This window comes from Chelonia mydas, chromosome 13, assembly GCF_015237465.2.
Source record: "Chelonia mydas isolate rCheMyd1 chromosome 13, rCheMyd1.pri.v2, whole genome shotgun sequence".
NCBI classification, from domain to species: Eukaryota; Metazoa; Chordata; order Testudines; family Cheloniidae; genus Chelonia; species Chelonia mydas.
This window is the reverse complement of record NC_051253.2, coordinates 36,012,829-36,036,879: the sequence shown is the minus strand read 5'-3', so window position 1 is coordinate 36,036,879 and position 24,051 is coordinate 36,012,829. Positions and strand designations below refer to the sequence as shown.

The 24,051-nt window shown below is 50.8% G+C and overlaps 1 protein-coding gene and 1 pseudogene across 1 annotated transcript; both read right to left on the bottom strand.

Annotated features, from left to right (window-relative positions):
- Positions 1-3,698: 3,698 nt before the first annotated feature.
- On the bottom strand, positions 3,699-4,583 carry LOC119563638 (annotated as a pseudogene).
- An 11,702-nt stretch (positions 4,584-16,285) lies between these two features.
- LOC119567823 (granzyme H) lies at positions 16,286-23,286 on the bottom strand. Its single transcript, XM_037915249.2, has 5 exons — positions 22,854-23,286; positions 18,933-19,080; positions 17,937-18,072; positions 17,083-17,355; positions 16,286-16,767 (listed from the first exon to the last, which is right to left on the bottom strand). Exons 1-5 carry the CDS (start codon positions 22,918-22,920, stop codon positions 16,555-16,557), a joined length of 837 nt encoding a protein of 278 aa, XP_037771177.1. The 5' UTR covers positions 22,921-23,286; the 3' UTR covers positions 16,286-16,554.
- Positions 23,287-24,051: the final 765 nt, after the last annotated feature.

Genomic DNA, 24,051 nt, shown 5'->3' with positions numbered 1-24,051 from the left:
TTGAGGCCAAGAGCTTTTTAGATTTCAAAAAAGGGTCAGACAGGTGTACAGATGATGAGAACATCTTGAGTTATATAAAAGTCAGTCACTGTCATCTTTATTAAGGACTAGTCATAAATGATCCTTTTAAGCTTTTCTTTGGTGGAAAATTGGGTTTTCAACAGACCTGCACAGGGGAAAACATCACCCACTAGATGGGAACGTGAAACTCTACGACTGAGAAATTGATTACGTCGACACACAGTGAACTGAGCACCAAGGAAAGTAATTCTACTGGGCCAGAAAGTTATAGAAATCTCACTACATATAGATATGGCCATATGACCAGCCCCTTACTGGTATAAACTGGCATGTCCCCACTGACTTCAATTCACACGAGTTGGAGATCTGAACCATTGACTCCAACTGAGCTAAGGCACTGTGCAGTCCTTGTCCTAAAGGGCTTATGTCCTAACCAGCCTAAAGGGAGTGGCACTAGTCCCGTTTTACAGATGGGAAACCATGGCATGCACAGTGAAAGTGACACAGGCTGTCTGGAGTCCCACTGGCACCCACTTTCAAAAGTGTAGGGGGGTGCTCAACCCCTGGCTCTGCCCTAGGCCACACCTCACTCCACCCCTTCCCCCTAAACCCTACTCCTCCCTGCCTCTTCTTCCCTGCTCCACCCTCACCCCACCTCTTCCTGCCCTATTTCACCCCGACCCCCGAACATTCCACGTCCTTGCTCCTCCCCTCTCCCCCTCAGCGCCTCACAAATGCTGAAAAACAGCTGATTGCAGCGGCCAGGAGGCACAGGGAGGGAGGGAGAGGCGCTGATCAGCGGGGCCCAGCAGCGGGTGGGGGCAACTAATATAGGGGCTGCCGATGGATGCTCATTACCCACCAATTTTTCCCTGTAGGTGCTTCAGCCCAGAGCACCCATGGAGTCCGTGCCTATGTGGAGTCCCACTCCAGTGCCTTCATCACAGACCCTTCCTTCGCTGGGAATCATTGCAGGTTATTTTTCATAACACTGATGTGCCTACAGGCCCCCGGCAAGGATTCCATGTGTGCTGCACAGAGATAGAGGCCCTGAAGAGAGGACGTTCTAATCGGAGACAAGACAAATCAAGTGCATGTGGTATACCAGGGGTGGGGTAGGGGTGAGTTTTACAAAGATAAGATCATGTGGTGACATATGCCGTCATGTTATTTTTATGAGCGGAAGAGCTTGGACAGTTCCAAGGGCTGGACTAATGGGATGGATGGCCCAATGGTCTGATGTTGTTTGGCCTTTGCTGTGTTCCTAAAGCAAGTCAACATCTTGGATTCATCTCTTCTTAGATGAGCTTGAAACGTGGCCAGAATGGGTTTTCTCTGGCTCCTCACAACCCTCGGTGTTAGGTGTTAGGATATAGATATTCAGGCCTGTCTGTAAAGGCCTATACTCTAAGAATTTAGGTGTATTCTTATCACTTGGCTAGCTATAGAGGTACAAAAGAAAGAATCAAAATCACTGTCTGCCAGTGTAAGGGCCTTCTCTTACTGTGACAGTCTGAGGCCCTGTGCTTAGGCTAAGGCCTTTGGCTAAGCAGCAGAGGCAGCCATAAGCTGGGAAGCGAACGGTCACATCCTCACATTCCAAACTAGTCACACTGAAAGAAGGTGCTATTCGGCTGTTAGGAATACAATCCTGTCCCGATAGTGCCTATCACCTCCAGAGAAAGGGAAGTGCCTAGAAAATGTAAAAGAAAACTTAGTTTGATAGCATCCTGTCTGGCAAGAACTCACTTATCAATACTGGGATGTGAAATCTTCACTTCTGTATTGTTTTGTCATTATAGTTCCCACTTTGCTGTTGTTTGTCTGTATAATCTCTGTCTGGTTCTGTGATTGTTTCTGTCTGCTGTATAATTAATTTTGCTGGGTGTAAACTAATTAAGGTGGTGGGATATAATTGGTTACATAATCATGTTACAATATGTTAGGATTGGTTAGTTAAATTTCAGGAAAATGATTGGTTAAGGTATAGCTAAGCAGAACTCAAGTTTTACTATATAATCTTTAGTCAATGAGGAAGTGAGTGGGTGTGGGTGGGAGGGGGTGGATGTGGGTGGGGGAAATGGGAACAGGGAATTTGGGTAAGGAAATTGGAATCATGTTTTGCTAAAGGGGGAGATGGGAACAGGGAATGGGAGTAAGGAAGTTGGAATCATGTTTGGCTAAGGGCAGGAATGGGAACAGGGACAAAGGTGTAAGGCTCTGTGGTGTCAGAGCTGGGAAGGAGGATACTGAGGAAGGAAACTGGAATCATGCTTGCTGGAAGTTCACCCCAATAAACATCGAATTGTTTGCACCTTTGGACTTCGGGTATTGTTGCTCTCTGTTCATGCGAGAAGGACCAGGGAAGTAAATGGGTGAAGGAATAAGCCCCCTAACATTAGGCAGTAAGAAAATGACCCGCATGAGGAAACTGATGCCAAGTGATTTGCCCAAGGTCATGCAGGAGCCTGCAGCATAGCTGTAAACAAAAAACCCAGGAGTCCTGACTCCCAGCCCTCCCTGCTTTTACCACCAGACACCACTCCTCTCCAAGAAGCAGAAATACAATCCAGGAGTGCCAGTCTGAGTGTCTCTACCCACCAGAGAATTGGAACAAACTCCAATAGCTCCGAGGAACCAGGAGTTCAATCGGTAGAACCCACTCCCCTCCCAGAGCCAGCGAGAGAACCCAGGAGTCCTGATGCTAATCTCCAGATCCCTCTCTCCCTGTCCAATTCCCAGACAGCTCCTGCTGGACACAGGACAATCATGGCTCAGGCCCCAGCAGTTTGCTGTCCCTCAGTCTCATCAGGGCATCCTAGGATACAGGATCCTCATCATAGGATACAGAGGGACCTAGACAAATTGGAGGATTGGGCCAAAAGAAATCTGATGAGGTTCAACAAGGACAAGTGCAGAGTCCTGCACTTAGGACGGAAGAATCCAAGGCACCACTACAGACTAGGGACCGAATGGCTTGGCAGCAGTTCTGCAGAAAAGGACCTAGGGGTTCCAGTGGACGAGAAGTTGGATATGAGTCCACAGTGTGCCCTTGTTGCCAAGAAGGCCAATGGCATTTTGGGATGTATAAGTAGGGGGATTGCCAGCAGATCAAGGGACGTGATCGTTCCCCTCTATTCGACATTGGTGAGGCCTCATCTGGAGTACTGTGTCCAGTTTTGGGCCCCACACTACAAGAGGGATGTGGAAAAATTGGAAAGAGTCCAGCAGAGGGCAACAAAAATGATGAGGGGACTGGAACACATGACTTATGAGGAGAGGCTGAGGGAACTGGGGATGTTTAGTCTGCGGAAGAGAAGAATGAGGGGGGATTTGATAGCTGCTTTCAACTACCTGAAAGGGGGTTCCAAAGAGGATGGCTCTAGACTGTTCTCAGTGGTAGCAGATGACAGAACAAGGAATAATGGTCTGAAGTTGCAGTGGGGGAGATTTAGGTTGGATATTAGGAAAAACTTTTTCACTACGAGGGCGGTGAAACTCTGGAATGCGTTACCTCGGGAGGTGGTGGAATCTCCCTCCTTTGAGGTTTTTAAGGTCAGGCTTGACAAAGCCCTGGCTGGGATGATTTAGTCGGGGATCGGTCCTGCTTTGAGCAGGGGGTTGGACTAGATGATCTCCTGAGGTCCCTTCCAACCCTGATATTCTATGATTCTATGATCCTTCATCTCCTTGTTCCTCAGCATGTCGATGAAGGGGTTCAGGAGCGGGGTCACCGTGGTGTAGAATACAGCCACCACCCTGTCCACACTGTGCTGGGAACCTGGCCTCAGGTAGATGAAGACCACAGGCACATAGTAGGTCACCATTATGGTGACGTGAGCCTCGCAGGTGGAGAAGGCCCAGCGCCTGCCCTCGGCAGAGTGGATACTCAGGATGGCCGAGATAATGTAGACATAGGATGTCAGGATCAGCAGGAAGCAGGTGAAGGTCAGGAAGCCAATATCCAAAAATGTCATCAGCTGGTTGAGCACCATGTCCCCGCAGGCCAGTTTCAGCATAGCCAGGATATGACAGAAGATGTATCCCACTCGGTTCCCCTGGCCATAGGGCAGCTGGAAGGTCAGTGCGGTATCTATCAGCGAGTGCAGGGAACCCCCTAGCCAGGACCCCGCTGCCAGGCACAGGCAGCCTCTGAGGTTCACAATGACGCTGTAGTGCAGTGGCTTGCAGATGGCCAGGAAGTGGTCGTAGGCCATGACCGTATAGAGGAAGCACTTGGTGCAGCCAAGGAAGTGGAAGAACGGGCCACGCAGTCCTGGAAGGATATGGTCCTGCTGCCTGGCAGGAAGCCGGCCAACACCTTGGGCACCACCACTGAGGAGACCGTCATGTCCAGGAAGGACAAGTGGCACAGGAACCAGTACATGGGCTTGTACAGCCAGGGCTCCCGGGCCACTGCCAGCAGGACGAGCAGGTTCCCACACAGCGTCAACAGGTAGAGGAAGAGGAAAAAGGGGAACAAGAGAACTCGCAGCTCTGGGGGGTACGTGACCCCCCACCAGGATGAAAGGTGTCGGCTGGGATCTGTTCCCACACTCCATTCACTCGGACTGTGTCCCTGCCAGTGTACGCGGGATGTTAATGGTTAACCAAGGAGGAGCAATGGGTGATCTTTGCAGGGTGTTAGAGCTAAAACTCACTGCTATGCAGAAGCCAGATCTGAACCCCTGTACACCAATCTAGGGGACCCCAATCCCTTCCCATCTCTGGAGATACAATCCAGGTGTTCTGACATCTAGCCTGCCCTGCTCTAATCCAGTAGATCGCACACCCCATCCCTACACCGGCCGAATCTCAGCCCCCACTGAACCCCATTTGCCTCCCCGAGCCAGCTTTGAACCCAGGTAAAATAACCAGATGTCCCAATTTTATAGGGACAGTCCTGATATTTGAGGCTTTTTCTTATATAGGCTCCTATTACCCCTCACCTTCGTCTCCATTTTTCACACTTGCTATCCGGTCAGCCTAAACCCAGGAGTCCTGGCTCCCAGCTCCAATGCTTCAGCCCACTAGACCCTGCTCTTCTCCCACATCCAGGAACAGAACCCCAGAGTTAAACAGAGACACATTCAAATTAGAAACAAAGTTCATATTGATACGTGTGAGGGTGATTAGCCGTGGGAATGGACTCTGAAGTGAAGTAAGGCACGCTCTGACTTTTGCGATCTTCGAGTCAAGATGGCCTTTGTTGAAATAGGCGTTAGTGAGGCCTGAATTACTGGGCTTGACATTCTGTGGTATCCAGGAGGTCAGATTAGATGCTGCTGCTGGTCTCCTCTGGCATTAATCTATCAGTCTATGAATCCGCACATCCGGCAGCAGCGCCTGGCTATGCATCCAAGCTGGGCTGCTATGGCTAGCATGCTAAGCCATTCTCACCTGCTCCATGCCGTGCCCTGAGATCTCCCTTGGCCTTCACCCCTCTACATCTCCCACACCCAACCCTTCACACAGAATGTAGCCTTGTCCCCTACGTGAAGCCAACCTCAGACTGGAAGGGCTTAAGGGGAAACTTGCTTGTGGAGATTAGCCCAGAGTTGCCCACTCCAGGGTCCTTGCCCCTGCCTCTGACACAGCTGGTACCAGGCACTGTGGGACACCTGGTTGGCATGAGGCACTGTGGAATGCCAATCCTAACAGGTAGTTGCTCTATTTCTATTACTTTCTCTGCTCTGTTTAGTTTCTTCTTCAGCTTGGACATGTCCTTTCTCTCTGCAGCTTCTTATAACCTTGCACCCTCTCTGTTCTCTCTCCATTTCCCCCCTCCCCCCCCCCCCCGGTCACACAGAGCTAGGTCAGTGTTAAACTGTTGACAATGGCTGTGTTTTAAAGCACATAATGATGCCCTCCCATTGGCAAACTCCAATGGGCCTTATTAGAATTGTTGTTTGGGGCAAAGTGAAAGAGCGCTCATGTATTTCATCAGAGAGGAAAGTCTGTGGCCATGCTAGAACGGGTGGCTCGTGCAGGTTGCATCTGGTGATCACTATGGGCATTACACCGAAGGTCCTGTGTTTCTTTAATGTAACGCAGCAATTCTCTCAGAAAACTGCTCTCCCTGATATTCCAGGCCTGGCCTCCCGCTCTGAGCCAGTCCTGAGCCCAGGGCTCTGTGAGACGGTGCTGTCTTGCAGAGAGTGGAGTGGGTTACTCATTAGGATGTGCGCTCTGCTTGGAGTCAGTGCCGAGGCCAGTGTCCCAGCAAGCTCCTAGCGGGGCATTGTATTGCTGGAAGGACAGTGGGGGGCTCAGTAGATGGCCCTGTCCTCTCTGAGTCATTGCTGACCCCCATGTCCCAGCATGGCAGCAAGGGGCGCTCTGCTGCAGAGAGTGGTCTTGTGGGGCTCAGCAGGGAGTGTTTGGAAACCTCATGGCACTTTTTGGTCAAAGCAGATATTCTACCCTTCACTTTCTGGCTAAATTCTAACTTTGTTAATTCTATTCCAGTTACAGAGGCAGCTCTAATGTAGAGCAGGTCATACCCCCAGCTGGAGTAACTTGCCAAGGCACCATGGGAGTTATTGCCCCTCTGTCTTCTTACACTGAGAAAATTCACTTTGACTCTTGGTTGTAACGTGTAGTCCCCTCGGTGCATGGCTCTCGGACTATACAAGAGCAGGTCTGCTTTCAAAGCAGGCCTTGGCAGCAGATGGTTTTCCCATTCCATGGAAGTTTTTGGCATTTTGAAATTGTTCCTGTTATAAATCAGGATGAAAAGTCAAAATGTTTGTGAGTTAAAAATCTGAAAAAAATTAATTTGGGTGAATCAAAAAATAAAAAAAAACACAAAATTTCTGAAATAAAAAAAAATAAAATAAAAAAACGTTGTTTTTAGATAATTTAACAATGTTTTATTTCTATGTTATTTCTATGTTAACCTTCTACGATAACTTTTTTCCCTTTTAAACGTTTTAGTGTATATTTACTACATTTCAAAACGAAGTTAAAACCCCTCAAACTATCGTTGAAACTTTTCTAGCCAAAAATGTTTTGAGTTGGGTGTTCCACTGAATGCAAAATTGCTTTGCGAGCAGTTTTCATTTTGCTGTATTGGCATTTTCCCACAAAAAAGTCAGGAACATTTCCCCAGAAAATTTCCATCCAGATCTCCTATTTCAAAGGTCCTTCTTCCTGGCATCTGGCTGAGCTAAGGCCACCTAGGGCTGGAGTCTGGAGACTTTGAGGGCATGCCTCTCGCTGGTTCCTCTATGACCCCCCCACACCCCCTGAATTCACTTACACCAGTGAATCTATCCTCATGGCTGTGAGGTAGGGAAGGGTTATTGTCCCCATTTCACAGGGTGAGCACCAGAGACATTAAGTTTGACCTGGGCTCCTGGGATCGAGGCTACCCACCTCCTGAGTGCCTCCTAGAAGCTAGCTGTGGTACTGCAATCTTTTTCCGCTCATGACCGCCTCACACCCCCACCCTCCTAGGTTGCCAACCCCCTTCCAGGTCTTCAGTGGCTCAGCCCTCTGGCCAAGTCACACAGTATAAAAACGGACCTGCTCCAGAGTAGCAAAGAGTCCATCAAACTGTGTGCCTTCACCTGGGACTTCAACCCGGTCACTGGGCCTTTTAAATGCCACCCTTGGTTCAGACTTCTAAAGGAGACTTTGTCAGTGGCCGGTGGAGGAACCCACCACTCTGCGTTCCAGCCCAGGGACCCTGATCCCAGCTGCCATATCCTGCTCCCTTTAATTAGCTGCTGTTGCTTCTCCCAGATGGACAAATCCCCTCTGGTTCATGGTGCTGGCATACTGAAGAAGGTCACATGTAGCCATGTATTGGTCGTAGGCCATGACCATCAGCAGGAAGCACTCAGCACCTCCAAAGAAGTGGAAATAATACAGCTGTGCCATGCAAAGCCAAAGGAGATGGAGTGGGAGCCCGCCAGGAACTCAGCCAGCATCCTGGGGAGCGTGACACTGGAATGACATATGTCCAGGAGGCACAGCTCTCTGAGGAACTAGTCCACAGGGGAGAGTAGCTGAGGGCTGAGACTGATGGTCAACAGGCTGACAAGATTCCCCAGCAGAGTCAACAGGTAGATGGCTAGAAAGAGCAGGAAAAAGTCAATCTTCCATTCCTGTGCCTCAGAAAATCCCAGGAAGGTGAATTTCAGCACATGGGTGACATTCTGCCTTTGCACTTGTCCCTAACGTGGTTCCTATTGCTATGGACTTTTGTCTGAAGGCAGAAAAGAAAATGATATAATTTAGTGAGGAAGAAGCACATGGTGAATTGTCTGACAATTTACAAGTAAATCTTGGTTGAGTGACAGATGGGGAGATAGACAGACAGACAGATAGAGAGACAGAAAGAGAGAGAGAGAGAGAGAGAGAGAAACATATTCCTCACTCTTAGAAAGAAGAGCACTGTGGATTCATAGATATTGCTGGCCAGAGTTCAATTTAGTACAGCATTCTGCCTCCAATGACAGCCAGTACTAGATGGATGACAAACTTAATATGAGCCAACAATGTAATCGACATAAGAATGGACATGCTGGATCAGATCAATGGTCCATCTAGCCCAGTGTCCTGTCTTCTGACAGTGGCAAGTGCCAAGTGCTACCAAGGGAATGAAAAGAAAAGGGCAATTTATCGAGTGCTCCATCTGCTGTCATCCAGTCCTAGTATCTGGAAGTCAGAGGCTTAGCGTTGCATGCCAGGCAATCTTGGCTAATAGCCATTGATGGACTTATCCTCCAGGAACTTATCTAGTTCTTTTTTGCCTTCACAACATCTTTTTGCCTTCACAGCATCCCCTAGCAATGAGTTCCACAGGTTGACTGAGCGTTGTGTGAAGAAGTACTTCCGTAGTTTGGTTTTATACCTGCTGCCTATTAATTTCATTTGGTGCCCCATAGTTCTTGTATTATGTGAAGGAGTAAATAACATTTCATTATTTACTTTCTCCACACCAGTCATGATTTTATAGACCTCATCATATCCCATTTCTTTTCTAAGCTGAACAGTCCCAGTCTTCAATCTTTTGTCCTATGGAATCTGTTCCATACCCTTAATAATTTTTGTTGCCCTTCTCTGTACCTTTTCCTATTTTAATATATCTTTTTAGAGATGGGGTGACTAGAACTGCATGCAGTACTCAAAGTGTGGGTGTAGCATTTACATATTGTGATAGACCCAGGCCAGTTGGGTACAGCAGAGTAGCCCTATTGGGATCCAGGAAGTGGGCGGGTGAAGCCACTATTAAAGGATCCCCCCACCCCAAGAGGGGGATCCACAGGACCTGGACACCAAATAAACACGGGGAACAACTAATGAAATAACAGGGACAGGAGTGTGGTCAAAGGGTCAAACAAAGGGCACTGGACGGGGACACCGAGCAGAGAACCCCGGACAGCGCCCACTGCTCCTCAAAGGCGTCAAGGGAGTCAGTGGACGCCGCTCAGAGGAACTCTGCCCGGAGGCGTGAAGGGACAGAGGATTGGAAATAGGCCCCAAGTCACAGGAGACTCCATCAGCCAACCTCCTCACTCTGGTTTTATAGATGGCCATTTTAGCTAGGGTCAGGAGGAGGCTGACCAGGAGATCCCGTGACTTTGTGGCGCCACAGATAGGGAGTGCACAGATAAGGAGGTGAGGAGAAAAGTGCAACCAAAATCTTAACAAAAGGTTCGTGAGGAACCGGACTAGAGGCTGCAGCCTGGCGCACTCCAGGTATATGTACGCCAGGGTTCCCTTCACACTGTAAAAGGGGCAGGTGTCTGGGATAGGGGTGAACCACGCCAAGTACACAGTCTTCAAATACGTTAATGGCTGTTATAAAGGGGATGGTAACAAATTGCTCCCCATGCCAGCTGAAGGTAGGAGAAGATATAATGGGTTTAATCTGGAGTAAAGGAGATTTAGGTTAGATATTAGGAAAATCTTTCAGACTCTGAGGATAGTTAATGTCTTGAACAGGCTTCCAAGGGAGATTGTGGAATCCCCATCACTGGAGGCTTTTAAGAAAAGGTTAGACAAACACCTGTCAGGGATGGTCTAGGCATATTTTGTCCTGTCTCAGAGTGGGCAGGTTGGACTAGATGACCTATCGAGATCTCTTCTAGCCCTACTTTTCTGTGATGCTATGATTCTGTGCTTCGGGGGATCATGTAAGACACTCTGCAGTGGTTAGTTATGGTATTGCCCATGTACAGGTGAAGTATTTACTTAACCCACATTGTGGAGTGGTTGGGTTTGTTTCCCAGAGCTGGAGATTTCAAGTATCCTGCTGTGCTCATATTCCAGGTGAAACAGTTGAAGTGAAGAGTAAACCTTTAAAGGAGGAAGTGTTTTTGATCTTTCTTCTTTCACCCCTGAGAAAAGCTTCCCAGAGAAAGTGGAAGCAGAGGCATCAGCCTACTGAGCAATCATTGGATTTTACATCATTTCAGTGAAATGACAGCTGGCAAGGATGGGCTGCTTCTTAAATACTTTAGTGTCTGAACAGTTTCTTTTGACCTACGTAGCTGTACCAGTATGGAGGTGGTTGACCACAGTTCCATTGTTAAGGTGGAGCTGAGGCTTGGACTTAAAGTAAGGGTTCAATACCTTTGTTACATACAAAGGAATTGGAGAAGGTTCAGAGAAGAGCCATAAAAATGACTTGAGGGCTGGAAAAATTTGCTCCACAGAGGTTTAAGGGGGTCAATCTATGTAGCTTATCAGAAAGAAGATCGAGAGGTGACTTGATGACAGTGTATAAGAACCTTCGTGGGGAGAAAAGACCAGGTACTAATCACCTCTTTCATCTAGCAGAGAAAGGCACAACAAGAACTAACGATTGGACACTGATATTGGACGAGCTCAAATTAGAAACAAGCCATGCGTTTTTTTTACAGGAAAGGTGATCAGTTATTAACACAAGCAACCAAGGGAAATGGTGGATTCTCCATCTCTTTAAGTCTTCAGATGAAGGTGGGATGCCTTTCTGGAAGATACGCTTTAGTGAAAGACAAGTTATTGGACTCACTACAGGAGAAACCTTATGAAATTCTCTGGCCTCTGTTACTAGAAGATCTAATCTTGGCCTTAAAATCCAGGAATCCATGAAAAAAATCACAGCATAGTAAAATATTACAGCTCTTACTCTCTGGGCACAGGATGACCTTTCTCATGATTTACAAATAAATCAGTTAATTTGTTGATGGGTTAAAATGGGTCCTTTTAATATTAACGCCTGGTGTCAGATCATTTCTTTGAGGTGAAGGATCTTAACAACAAAATAGCTCCGAGGTGTCGAACTTCCCAGATAGTTAAAATTCACTGAAATCTTGTGCGTTGGCTACAGTTGGAGACTTTAATTAGGGTCCATGGTCCATCCCCCCAATTTTTTTTCATACATGAAAATTTCTCCTCAGAAGGGTCTGATGAACAACATGCTCCTACAAGAGGTACATGTAGATCTGCCCTTTTCCCACAAGGCTGCCATCTCCTGCTGTTCTTAATGAGACTCAGGAAATAACGCGCCCAGTTTGATGGCCATGTATCTCCCATTGTTCTCACTATGACTGAATCATAGACTAATAGTCATGTAGGACTGGAAGGAACCTTGAGAGGTCATCAAGTCCAGTCTACTGCACTAATGGCAGGACCAAGTACCATCTAAACCAGAGGTGGGCAGACTACAGCCCAGGGGCCACATCTGGCCCTCCAGACATTTTAATCCGGCCCTCGAGCTCCCACCGGGAAGCGGGGTCTGGGGCTTGTCCCGTTCCGGTGCTCCAGTTGGGAAGCAGGTTCGGGGTCTTGCCCCACTCCGCACGGCTCCCAGAAGCAGCATCACAACTCCACTCTGGCTCCTACACATAGGGGCACTCAGGGGGCTCTGCACGCTGCCCCACCCCAAGCGCCACCTCTGCAGCTCCCATTGGCTGGGAACTGCAGCCAATGGGAGCTGCAGGGGCAGTGCCTGCACACAGGGCATGGCGGAGAGCCGCCTGGCAGCACCTCTGCATAGGAGCCGGAGGAGGGTCATGCCACTGTTTCTGGGAGCTGTTTGAGGTAAGCGCCGCTGGGAGCCTGTCCTCCCGACCCCCTCCCGTTCCCAACCCCCCCCCCCCCCCGCCCCAGCCCTGATCCCCCTCCCTCCCTTCAAACCCCTCAGTCCCAGCCCGGAGCACCCTCCTGCACCCCCAACTCCTCATCCCCAGCCCCACCCCAGAGCCTGCACCTCCAGCCGGAGCCCTCACACCCACCTGCACCCCAACCACTAATTTTGTGAGCATTCATGGCCTGCCATACAATTTCCATACCCAGATGTGGCCCTCAGGCCAAAAAGTTTGCCCACCTCTGATCTAAACCATCCCTGACAGATGTCTGTCTAACTTGCTCTTAAAAATCTCCAATGATGGAGATTCCACAACCTCCTTAGGCAAATTATTCCAGTGCTTAACCACCCTGACAACCCTGCTTAGGGTTGCATTCCCATTTCCCATGGCAAGTGAGTCCTTCATGCCACAGAACAGCCACTTGCTCCTTGATGGTGGCCTGAACTGGCAACATCAGGGGAAGGGCAAAAACCTCTTCAGGGGGCAGCTCCAGTATTGACTTTCCAGAGTGTTTTTTTTTCCTATCCCAGTTCACTTAGAGTTTGAATTTGACCCCAAAGTGAGAAGTTTTATCCCCTTCTGATCTGTGGTGCACCCCGGTTGAAATCCACACCTGGGCAGTGGGACTAGCATGAGGACTAGACACCGAATTCCTCAGATGGGGGCTCTAGAAGGACTTCCTGTTGTCAAGAGTGGGCTGCAGGGGGTTAGAAGATGTGGAGGGGACACTGGGAGCAGGTCTCCTGGGTTGTAGGATTGTAACCCCAGCCCCGGGAAGGGAATGGGGTCCAGTGGGTAAGATTGGGGATGGGGTGGGGCTTCTGGATTATTTTCACAGCTCTGGGTGGTGAGTGAGATGTAAGGGGTGGGGAGGGGATGTGAGTCAGGTCTCCTGACTTATATTTCCAGCTCTGGGAGGTAAGTGGAGTCCAGAGGGTTACAGCAAGGGAGGTTATTTGCCAGGACTCGTAAGTTCAGGTCCCAGCTCTTGGAGTTGAGCAGTGTCAAGTGGCTTAGAGCAGAGGGGAAGAGGCTGGGAGTCAGGGTTTCTGGGCTCGATTCTTCCCCTGGCACAGGAGTGAATCTTGTCCCAAATGCTGCTGCAAAGATAATCCATTGCTTCTCTGCTCATTAACTATTAACACCCCGGGTTCACCTTCAGAGACACAGACCGAGCGAATGGAGTGTGGGAACTGATCCCAGCTGAACCCATTTCATCCTGGTGGGGCTCCCATACCCCCCAGAGCTGCGGGTTCCCTTGTTCCTCTTTTTCCTCCTCATCTACCTGTTGCTGCTGTGTGGGAACCTGCTCATCTTGTTGAAGTGATGAAGTGAGCTGTAGCTCACGAAAGCTTATGCTCAAATAAATTGGTTAGTCTCTAAGGTGCCACAAGTACTCCTTTTCTTTTTGCGAATACAAACTAACACGGCTGTTACTCTGAAACCTGTCATCTTGTTGGCAGTGGCCCGGGAGCCCCGGCTGCACAAGCCCAGGTAGTAGTTTCTCTGCCACTTGTCCTTCCTGGACATGATGGCCTCCTCGGTGGTGGTGCCCAAGGTCGTGGCCGGCTTTCTGCCAGGTGGTGGGGCCATCTCCTGCTAGGGCTGCGTGGCCCAGCTCTTCTTCCACTTCCTTGGCTGCACCAAGTGCTTCCATGGCACAGGAACCACAGTGTGTGCATGTTTCACACTCCCCCCCAACCACACCCCACTCTCCCGTTGGTAATAGCTTATCTAAAGTGATCACTCCTTACAATGTGCATGATGACCCTGAACTTTCTGAGGGTCTCAGTAAGAAGCCACATCAATCCCCCACAGGCCTGTGCGTGTGTCATGTGGGCTTTCTAAGGGGTGCAACCTCTCCATTTCTGGCTCCCCCTGCCTCTGCCTATAGAAGGGGGGGCATCACCCCAGTTTCACCTGATTCAGCCCCACCGTGCAGGAGCTAATCTGTGACAAGCAGACCCAAATGCCAGGCCTCATGTGATTCTGAGCGAGACACATCTGGGCCAAGCCAAGCCACTGCCACTAGCTCTGGAGCTCCCAAGGCAGGCTCCTGGAGCCAGGCCTGCCACTGGGCATCTTTCCTGGGTGCGTGTGATGCCGCACTCCAGCTGTCCTGGACCAGTGCTGCAACCTCAACAAACACCTCCCATCACTCTTCAGGGTGTGCCAGGAGCTGCCGTCAACCCGGCTTCCCATCTGGAACCAATTTGGGTCACCCGTGTGCAGGACAGAGGAATTCAGACCAGAGCAGACGCAGAGAAGGGCTGTGAGGGCACTCAGGGGACCAGAGAGAAGGTCTGACAAGAGGAGAGTGAAAGAGCTGGGCTGGATTAGCCTAAAACGCGGGCTGAGATGGAGTCTGATTACTCTCTATGTTGGTGGTATGGGGGTGGAGGGTTTGTGGAACATCAGTCTATCTTCTATGGGGAGAGGGGGCTGTAGAGTTTGGATGGCCTCTGCCTCAGGAGAAGGGGGACCAATCTCCATGGAGACAGGTTGGTTAGAGGAGTCAAGGGGGTGGGGGTGGGGCTAAACTAATAGGAAAAGGAGAGGGTAAAAAGGGGGAAGAAATGAGCTGTCAGCAAAAATCAAGAACAAAATTAATCCAGGAACCCCAATTAAATGAAGAGAAGAAATTCGTGGCTTGCGTCTGCACCAGTGCGAGGAGTCTGGGGAACAAACACAAGGTACTGGAATTCTTCTCTAGGAGCAGCAGTTTGGTGTAGCAGGTGTGACTGGAACCTGGTGGGATGATTCCCGTGACTGGACGGTTAAAATCCATGATTACCAGCTAGTCAGGAAGGATCAAGTGGACAAAAGGGGAGGGGGCGTGCACTCAATGTCAAAAATGGCACCACCTGTTTCCAAGTCACTGATAACTGGGAAGAAAACGATCCTGGATACTTATGGATCAATGTCCTACCAGATAAAACACGAGAGGTTAGTTGGTGTCAGCTATAGACCACCACATCACACTTGGGAAGAGGATGTGTGGCCCCTTGAGCACCTTTCTATAATGTGTAGGGAAAAAAATCCATGTGATGTTGTTACCCAGGGTTCTTTCAACCCAAAGCTCTTGGTAACTTTTACTCTGTGCGAGGCGGTGTCAGGAAATAAATCAGGGGAGACACGGCCGATAGATGGCTGGCACAAACAGGACCACACAAGTGTGCTTTCACTTAAAGCTAAACAGGTTAGTAAAACACCCCCAACCCTCGATAATTACCGAAGCTGAGTGTGGCTCTCGAGTGGCACAGCGCCGGTGGGGAACACAAGATTCATCCAGAGGGAGAGTCCAGTCCAACTACCTCAAACTTTTCCCCCTTATTTATAGATTAGTAATACAATGACATGTCCCTTAAAGAAAACTTGTTAAACAAGCAGTGTCAATGGTCAAGCAAGAGATCCCTTCTGATTATTGATTAACCAGGTGTGGGTTTTTCCAGAGTTTGCAGCCTTGAGGCCCCAGAAGACATTCCTGGGGCTCTTCTAAAATGCATGTATCAGCAGCTTCAACACAATTCTTATCAGGAAGGACGCGGGGTCAAGCTGCCCCTTCTGTGTCACCCAAACCCCCTCCCCTCCTGCCTTGGTCAAGCTGAGGCTGCTGCATGGCCACTTTAAGGCTTGCTGACTTGGCTGCTTTTAGCAATAAGCAGTAGTGGTTTCAGGCACTTTACTGGTTTGCCAAAATCTCCCCATACAATGTGTCCTAAGTCCCAGCTTAACGCATTAACCACGAGCCCAGCCTTCCCCTGTAGGGGTGAATTCCCGCCTGGCCCTGGCCGATGCACCAGCTGCTCTGGATTTCACAGCTTGGATTGATGGCTCAGTACCCGAAACACTTTTTTTTTTTTTTGGTAACTTCATTTTTATTCATTGCTGGCAATGTAGCAGGGAGCGAAACGCGGCAGGGCGGGGCAGGGAAGGTGGGGAGGAGGCGATCAGCGCTGGGGACGGATCTGCAATCCGTTCAGTGCAGCCTTCTCTGCGTTCCCTTCCCACTGGCCTTCCCGGCACTGGGAACAGGAGTGTTTGGAACGGGCGGTGGCCAGCCCGATGAACTAACCCATGGGACAGGTCCAGTGAGGCCAGGGCAGGCTGCAGTTTTCACAGGAGTTAGCACGTCAGGTAACAATGAAAATCCCCCAGTAAATGATCACTCAACCAGCTGACATGGGGGAGAGCTACAAACCGCCAGGTCTGACCCAGGATTTGGTTTATGTCTGTTACCCTAGAGGAAATAAACCAGCTGTTTCCCTAGCCTAAGGGTCGGGGTTTGGATTGCCAAGGGAGCCAAAGGGATGTGGCCTTGAACCTGGCTCCTTATTTCCCCTAGGCTCACTGCCTTGATGCTTATGGGTTGGGCACTGCCTGAGTGGAGCGATGGCTGAAGGGGGCTATCCTGGGGAGAGGGGAGCTCAGCCAATCTGCAAAGCAGGACCTACATCTGGGCATCACCAAAGGACAGAAGCGATGCAGCTCCAGCCGCCGCTGCTATTCCCGGCTTGGCTCTGGGCTGCAGCCTTTTCATCGTTGCCCGTATCCAGGGGATGAAGGTGGAGACTTTCGTGTACACCCCGGGAGGGGTGGGAGGCCCCCAAGAGACGATGCCCTGGGCTGTATTCCTGCACACCAGGGGGCCTCCAGAATCGCCCTGTGAAATAGAACAAGTCACAGGTGGAGAACAGCTCAGTGAGTCATTCCCGCTGACGCACAGCTCAGTGACATCCCCCTATGTCCACCCATTCCCTCATTGGCTCCCCCAGAATCCAGCTGGTCTGAGCCCCCCTGCCCCCACCCCTAGAGCTGTTCTCTGCCTCCCCCTGGGAGAAGACCCGATATTTTCCCCTTCATTTATACAGCGCAGTGGGGCCTGATCGCTGACCGCTGCTCGTAGGCCTGACTGCAACACCAGCAGCCTCATTAATAATGATTTATCAAGGATGCTTGAAGCCAGGAGGACATTCACCTTCCAAGAGTCTTTGCCCATCTTTGGATCCCCCACACACATCATGGTGGAAGCATTATAGTAACGGTATGGCCCGTAAGTATTCCTAGGACATGCAGCATCCTGCATCACCAAGACGTCCACCTCCTGGAGCCTGGCCGGGGTCGAGGTACAATCTGTGTGAATGCCGCCCCAGCCGGCGACGCTGCAGGTGGCCCCGGCCTCAACTCTCTCGCTGGCGCGGGGCAAGGAGATGGTATACACCGATCTGTTCAGCTTCGCTCTCTTTGCCAGCTGAGACACAAGACCGATGAAGATCAATGTGAGGGTCACACTCAGGGACACAGAGACACACCCCACCCCCAGAAACAGGCAAACCCATGACTGCGAGGTCACTGGCGATGGGATGGGGGTGGTACCTGCAGCTGTGTGAGGTCACTGGGGGCAGGGTGATGGGATGGGGAGGTACCTGCAGGATTGTGAGGTCATTGGGGGCAGGGGGATGGGATGGGGGCGGTACCTGCAGCTGTGTGAGGTCACTGGGGGCAGGGTGATGGGATGGGGAGGTACCTGTAGATGTGTGAGGTCACTGTGGGGGGTGTGATGGGATGGGGGTGGTACCTGCAGCATTGTGAGGTCACTGGGGGTGGGGTGATGGGGTTTGGGCAGTACCTGTAGGAGTTTGAGGTCACTGGGGGAACAGGGATGGGATGGGAGTGATGCCTGCAGCCCTGTGGTGTCACTGGAGGTGGGGTGATGGGATGGGGGCAGTTCCTGAAGCAATGTGAGATCATTGGGGGCAAGGTGCTGGGATGGGGGTGGTGCCTGCAGCACTGTGAGATCTCTTGTGGAGGTGGGATGGGATGGGGCTGTACCTGCAGCAGCATGATGTCATTGTTAAGGGACTTCTTGTTATAATCCTGGTGGGGGTACTGGCGTCTCACAGGGATCACTTGTTGGCTCCCTTCCCGTTTGGTAATGTCATGGGCTCCCAGGATGACAGTGATCTTGCTGCAAAAGCCAAGAGCAACATGTGGGTTGTAGGGGCTAGAACATGGGATGGGATGGGATGGGATGGGCATATGTTGGTCTGACACAGGAATATGGCTACTTGTGGGGACAGGGCAGCCTGGGGTCTAAAGAAGTGATTTCAGACTCAGTTCCCAGCCAGTAAAAATGTAAAATTCCCATTGACACATTGCTTCTCTGATCCAGACCCAGGACTGGAGACTTACTCTTTTGGGGGTCTGGGGAATGGGAGACAAGGCCTTTTCCCTCTAGCAGAGCTCGCTCCGATCCATCTTGGGAGAGAGACTGGCTTGTTCAGGTGGGGTGGGGCATGGCAGAAGGGCCTTTCCCCTATTTCAGGCACTGGCTCCAGCACAAAGCATCTGCCCAGAGGTGTCGGGGTCCCAGCACGTGTCTTCACTATCCCTTGTGCTGTCCCACAAGCGGCTTCACTCCCATTGTCCTCCCGGCCCCTGGGTCTCAGCTTCCCTTACCCCTGTGACCCCTCCCAGCTAGATCCAGACAGGGGTCCATGCCCAGCCCCCCCAGCCCAGAGACCTGCAGAGCTTTCCTGGGGCTGTGAGAACCTCCCTGCCCTGATCTGGGCAATGGGCCAGACCCCAGCTGCTCACACTGGCTGTAGCTCCATTGAATTACCCAGCGTTGGTTCTGGACCATGGTTTGCAGAGGCCCCCAGAGACAGGCCGACGCCCCCTGAGCAGATCGGACCCTTGGGCTTTGCTTTCCCAGCCTGTCGCACTAACTGCTCCTTCCCTGCAACTATGATGGTGCCAGAGCTCCCGGCTCCCCCATCACCTGCTAACCCCGACCTGCCCCGACATCCCCAGCACAGAGGCGCTTACTCTCCCTTGCAGTGAGCGGCCGTCAGCACGAAGTTCTTTGACACCAGGAACCCTCCACAGAGAAAAGTCTCGTCTCCGTGTCGTATTGACAGATAGGCCATGTAGGGTCTGGAGTGGGGCTTGGCTTCCCAGCCCCCGATGATCTCACCTGTGAGGGGAGACCAGGTTCGTACAAAGAGCCCCATTTTCTCCCAGGGCCTGGCTGGGACCGAACTCCCCATCCTGAAGGGGAGTCCCCACAGCCTCAACCCACCCCCTGTGATGCTTTTCTGGGGGGGGGATCCCTGTGCCTGGAACCCTGCCCCCTGCTCCACTCTGCCCCAGAGTGGACACCCCATAGTGCTGGGGGTAAATCTACAGCTTTGACCTCTCTGGGTGGCGAATCAGTGTCAAACACATCGGGAGTGGGGCAGTAATTGCTCTGCCTTGAGTTAACGGATTTGGGAGGCAAAGTCAACCAGAAACCCACTGACATGTCCCCTGCTGATGTTTCACCTTCTCCATCAAGCCACAGTGACAAGCCAGGGCTGCTCCCAAGCTGGCCCTCCAAATTCTTTTTCAACAGAAAACTGGGTTTTCTAGATTGTGAAAAGTTTCTTAGACCACAACTCCTCTCCTCAACATTTTGGCATTTTTCTTCGAAATCTGATTCTTTCCCCCAGTTTTGGGCACTTTTCAGCTGAATATTTGTAACTATTTTGCCAGAGCAGGGATAGTTAATTATTTTTTGTCAAGGTCCACATATCTTGGTCAAGGTATAATCAAGGATGGACGCCACAGAACATAATAATAAAAAGTCAACAATAATGGTAATAATAATAAGTAAATAAAAAGATTTTGGGGTCCATTCAAAAGTGTCTGGACCAGATTTGGTCCATGGTCCGCCTATTGAATAACTATGTGAGAGAGTAAGGAGGAGTGGCAAGGTTTGCAACAGTAACATGCTGTCTCCCATCTGTTTATTCCACTTCCTTCCTGACCCCGACCCATTACTGCTGTCGTTTCTCCAAATGTTTTGTCAGATCCAAGATCTGAGGCAACATTATATGCACAGCTGGCCAGCAAATTTGAACTAAACACTGATCCCCTAAAGCATTGGGAGGAGGAAGAAGGCCAATTATTTTCTGCTAAGCAAATGGAAACAAATTTTAGCCCGTGCTCTGAACTGCTCCTTGGACCGACATTTAAAATTAAGTCCACGGGAATATGGAGGATGTATTGTGCCTCTCTTCAATCATTCAAAACAGATGCCGATAAGTCAGACAAATATTGATGCTGTAATTCGGCAGGTGCTGACTTAACCCATGTGCTCTGGGAAGGCACCTAGATGCTTTGGGTGGAACTGAATTGGAGAGGGGTTTTTTTTTCATTCAAATAAAATTAAGCATGTATTTTTCAACCTAATGGGTGTTAACTGGAAGCGGAACTGAAAGACTCTGGCTAAGCAGAGCACTAACAGTGGTGGAAAGACTAGTTCCACAAAAACAGAAATCCAAAAAGGGACCAACAATCAAAGATTGGACCATAGACATCCTAAGCTTGGCCACCATGTAAAGAGTGGCAGACTGTGTGTAGTGTGGTGGAGTGGCTGAGGGGTGTGACAGGAAGTATAAGAGGGGCCTCTAGCCCTTTGAACCTGAGCCAGGGAAGGAGACAGACGTCCAGGGCCTGCTGCCGAGTCAAGGATCACCCTGACTCCAGAGGAAGCTGAGAGTGGAGGGGACTGAGCAGGATTGCTGGCAAGTTAGTACCTCGATGAGACAGAGGACCCGTGGACTACGGAACCCCTTGCTCAGACTGTGGTAAGAAGTAGCTGAGGGAAAACAGATGCTGGTCCAGTTTGTCTGTCAGAACCCGAGTCACCATGTTGTGGTAGGATCCCCGCTGACTCATCTGCCCTTGCTAGAGCCCTGGGCTGTGACCCAGTGGAGTAGGGTGGGCCCGGGTCCTTTCTACTCCTGTTGCCTGCAGTGGCAACCTCCCCACCTTAGGAGGAATGGCCTGTTTGTTGCTATGCCATGCCTGAGGTTCAGTGCCACCTAGCTTACGTGGCAACTCAGCCCTACCCCACTAAAGGGTCTTCGGGTCCGTACATTTGATTCGCTAACTCCCCAATACTGGGCGATGCCCCAGTGATATAGTGAGCCGGAAGGGGAGGGATAATCGCTAACCCTCTACACTGTTACAGAGATACCAAGAAAAGCTGTTAGAGATATGAGATGCTTTCCTGGAAGTATCCGAATGATCCGATCAAATGCATGCCCCCCCCCACCTCCTCCTCTTCTCTACCCACTTCCTTCCCCTACCCATCTCTATCCCCCTCCTCTGACTTTTGCTTCTAGTCATTTTCTTCCTTTAATAATTTTCCTTTAGTGGGATTTTTATAAGCAAATTGTGTTTGTAAATTGTGGAGTACAGTGAGGGATTAATATTCTAACCATTCATATTACAGATAACATCTCAAGCCTAGCTAAGGTGAGTAGCAAATATTTAATATCTTATGAGAGGTTTTTGGTTTATGAGGAGTTTATGTATGTTTTGCTGTTTGTTTTCGCACTTTCTCTCTCTGTCTTTTAAAAAAATTAATAAAAAGTTAATAGAAAGAGACCTAACTTTGGGAGGTTTCAAAGAAAAGTCAAAATTTCCCATGGAAAAATAAAAGCCTCTTTGGACCAGTTCAGAACAAGTCTCAACACACATGGGTCTCTGGGCATGAAATAAAATCTAGACAATCGATGTAAAGACATCAGGGTGGAGGGGCCAGAAGGGCAAGGGAAGAGCTAGTGAAGCTGAAAGACAATGTTGTAACAAGGACAAATGGGATAAACTGGGCAGGAATAGACTGAGGTGGAAATGAGAAAGTCTCTGACCATCAGAGGGATGCAGGATTTAGGAACTGTGAGACTGCACCGTTTGCTTTAACCCCGGGCAACCCCCCATATGCAGGCACTCGTATGGGTTGACCCACCGTTGGTTCTGTGGGGCTAGCTGGCCCCTGGGAAACTTCCAATGCTATCAGCCAAGTTTAAATCACAGGGAAAGCTGAACCAGTTGAACTACAGATGTGGTTTAAAATCAGTTTAGTTAAACCAATGCAAGTCTGTGTGTAGCTCACACCTGACCGCTTTCAGAGATGACTTAGGAACGTTAATTTGGCATCCATATCAACCAGGCTGTTTGAGAGTCTGTTGCTATTATTTGCATATGGTGCAACCAACCGAAATCAGGGCCCCATTGTGCCAGGCGCTGCACAGACCCCAACCGAGATCAGTGTCTCTATCGTGCCAGGCGCTGCACAGAGCCCGACCGAGATCAGTGTCTCTGTTGTGCCAGGCGCTGCACAGACCCCAACCGAGATCAGTGCCCCATTGTGCCAGGCGCTGCACAGACCCCAACCGAGATCAGTGCCCCATTGTGCCAGGCGCTGCACAGACCCCAACCGAGATCAGTGCCTCTGTTGTGCCAGGCGCTGCACTGAGTCTGGCCGAGATCAGGGCCCCATTGTGCCAGATACAGCACAGCCCCTTCCCTAAACAATTTCAATTCAATGTGACAACACAGACAAAGGAGCTAGAACCCAGGAGTCCTGACTCCCAACCCCGCACGCTGCTCTAACCTCTGGACCACACTCCCAAGCTAGGGATAGAACCCAGGAGTCTGGGCTCCCAGCCCCTACTTAAGACCCCCCCGTGTCTCTCTCCTGCTCTCAGTCTCTCTCTGTGTCTCAGGGGGGTTATCTCGGTACCAGCTCTGCCACCCGGGTTCCATCGCCCCCGCCTCCAAACCCTTCCCTAGCCAGGTCCTGGGAGCCAACGGTCGCCCTGGCAGAAGCATCTGACTCTAGGGAGGAGCCAGGATTTGCAAACAGTCCAGAGAGCTGCCGGCTCCACTCCCCATGATCCCTCATCTCCCCGTACTCACCAGCCCCAGCCCCGGGGGGCAGGAGAAAGGCCGCCGGCAGCAGGATCAGGATCAGCATCGTCACCATCCTGGGAAAGTGACAGTGCTCGAGCCTCAGTCCTGGGGCATTTATAGAGCCAGCAGCAAACCCCAGGTCACGTACGCACCCCCCTCGCGGGGAGCTGGGACCACACAGGCACCCTCAGAAACCTCAGCATCACGCCGCTGACACGTGGGGGACAGGAGGGAGGGAGCTGGTGGCTGGAAAACAACCTCCCTCTGGGGGAAGGAGCCCAGAGGAAAGTCACTCGGGGTCAGGGCGTCTCTGCCCCCTCTCCCAGAGCATCTGGGATCAGGACCCCCTGGGGCCTGCCTGGAGCCCAGCACACCTGGCGCCAAGCTCATCTGGATCTCTCCAACTCCTCCCTCCAACAGCTCATCTGGTGGGGAGTGCAGCCGATGCTGAGTCACCCGCTGGCTTGACTCAGCTCCCCGCTTCCTCCCCAGCGTGTCTTTCAGAGCAGCAAGCTGAAGACAGGGCCCGGCTGTGGGTTTCTGGAGCCCAGCCACAGAGCCCACAGCCGACATTCTCCCAGAGGCTGGGGAGCACATGTCCTGCAAGGTGGTGGACCTGGGGCAGCACAGCTACCATGGGGATGGGCAATGGGGAAGGCCCTGAACAGCCAGCACAGGAGCCATGTCCCTGTGAGCCTGCCCCATGGCAGGCATGGTTGAATAAAGAGCAAACACCCCACACAACAAGGCTGACCACTAGGAAATGTGACCTTGGCTGTCCAGACGTTTGAATCTCTCACGTGCCTACAAGTCTGTGCCCCAGAAAACATCTTAAAAATCACCCTGAGACCCCAGCCCCATTTCTCCATCAATCTCCGAGCCCCCCTGCAATGGCTCTGTATTTTTTTGTTAAGCTCCAGCATCAGGAGTCACAGGAACACCTGCAAATCTCACCTTCTTGTGTGTTCAAATTGGATGTTTCAAGTCTATGAACCTGTGGAGAAGAGCTTGAAGACAAGACCCCTAAATGTAAAAAGCCCCCTGGCCTTCTCCTCACCTGTCCCACTCCCTTATGGTGCCCCTATACCCCCATAAACAGCACCTACAAAGTGTGGGAACCTCCCTTTCTCTCCCAGGGGGCCTCCTCCAATCCCCCACGAGTGGCATCTTCATGGCCAGTTTAAGGACGGGGGAAGTGCTTCTA

Excerpts from the sequence above, each read along its gene's own strand:
- LOC119567823 (XM_037915249.2), bottom strand. The coding sequence starts at position 22,920 with ATGGTGACGATGCTGATCCTGATCCTGCTGCCGGCGGCCTTTCTCCTG. Across the intron at positions 18,073-18,932 it reads GCCGCTCACTGCAAGGGAGA|CAAGATCACTGTCATCCTGG; the intron begins GTAAGCGCCTCT and ends TGGCTTTTGCAG. Across the intron at positions 16,768-17,082 it reads TGGGCAAAGACTCTTGGAAG|GGCGATTCTGGAGGCCCCCT; the intron begins GTGAATGTCCTC and ends TCTATTTCACAG.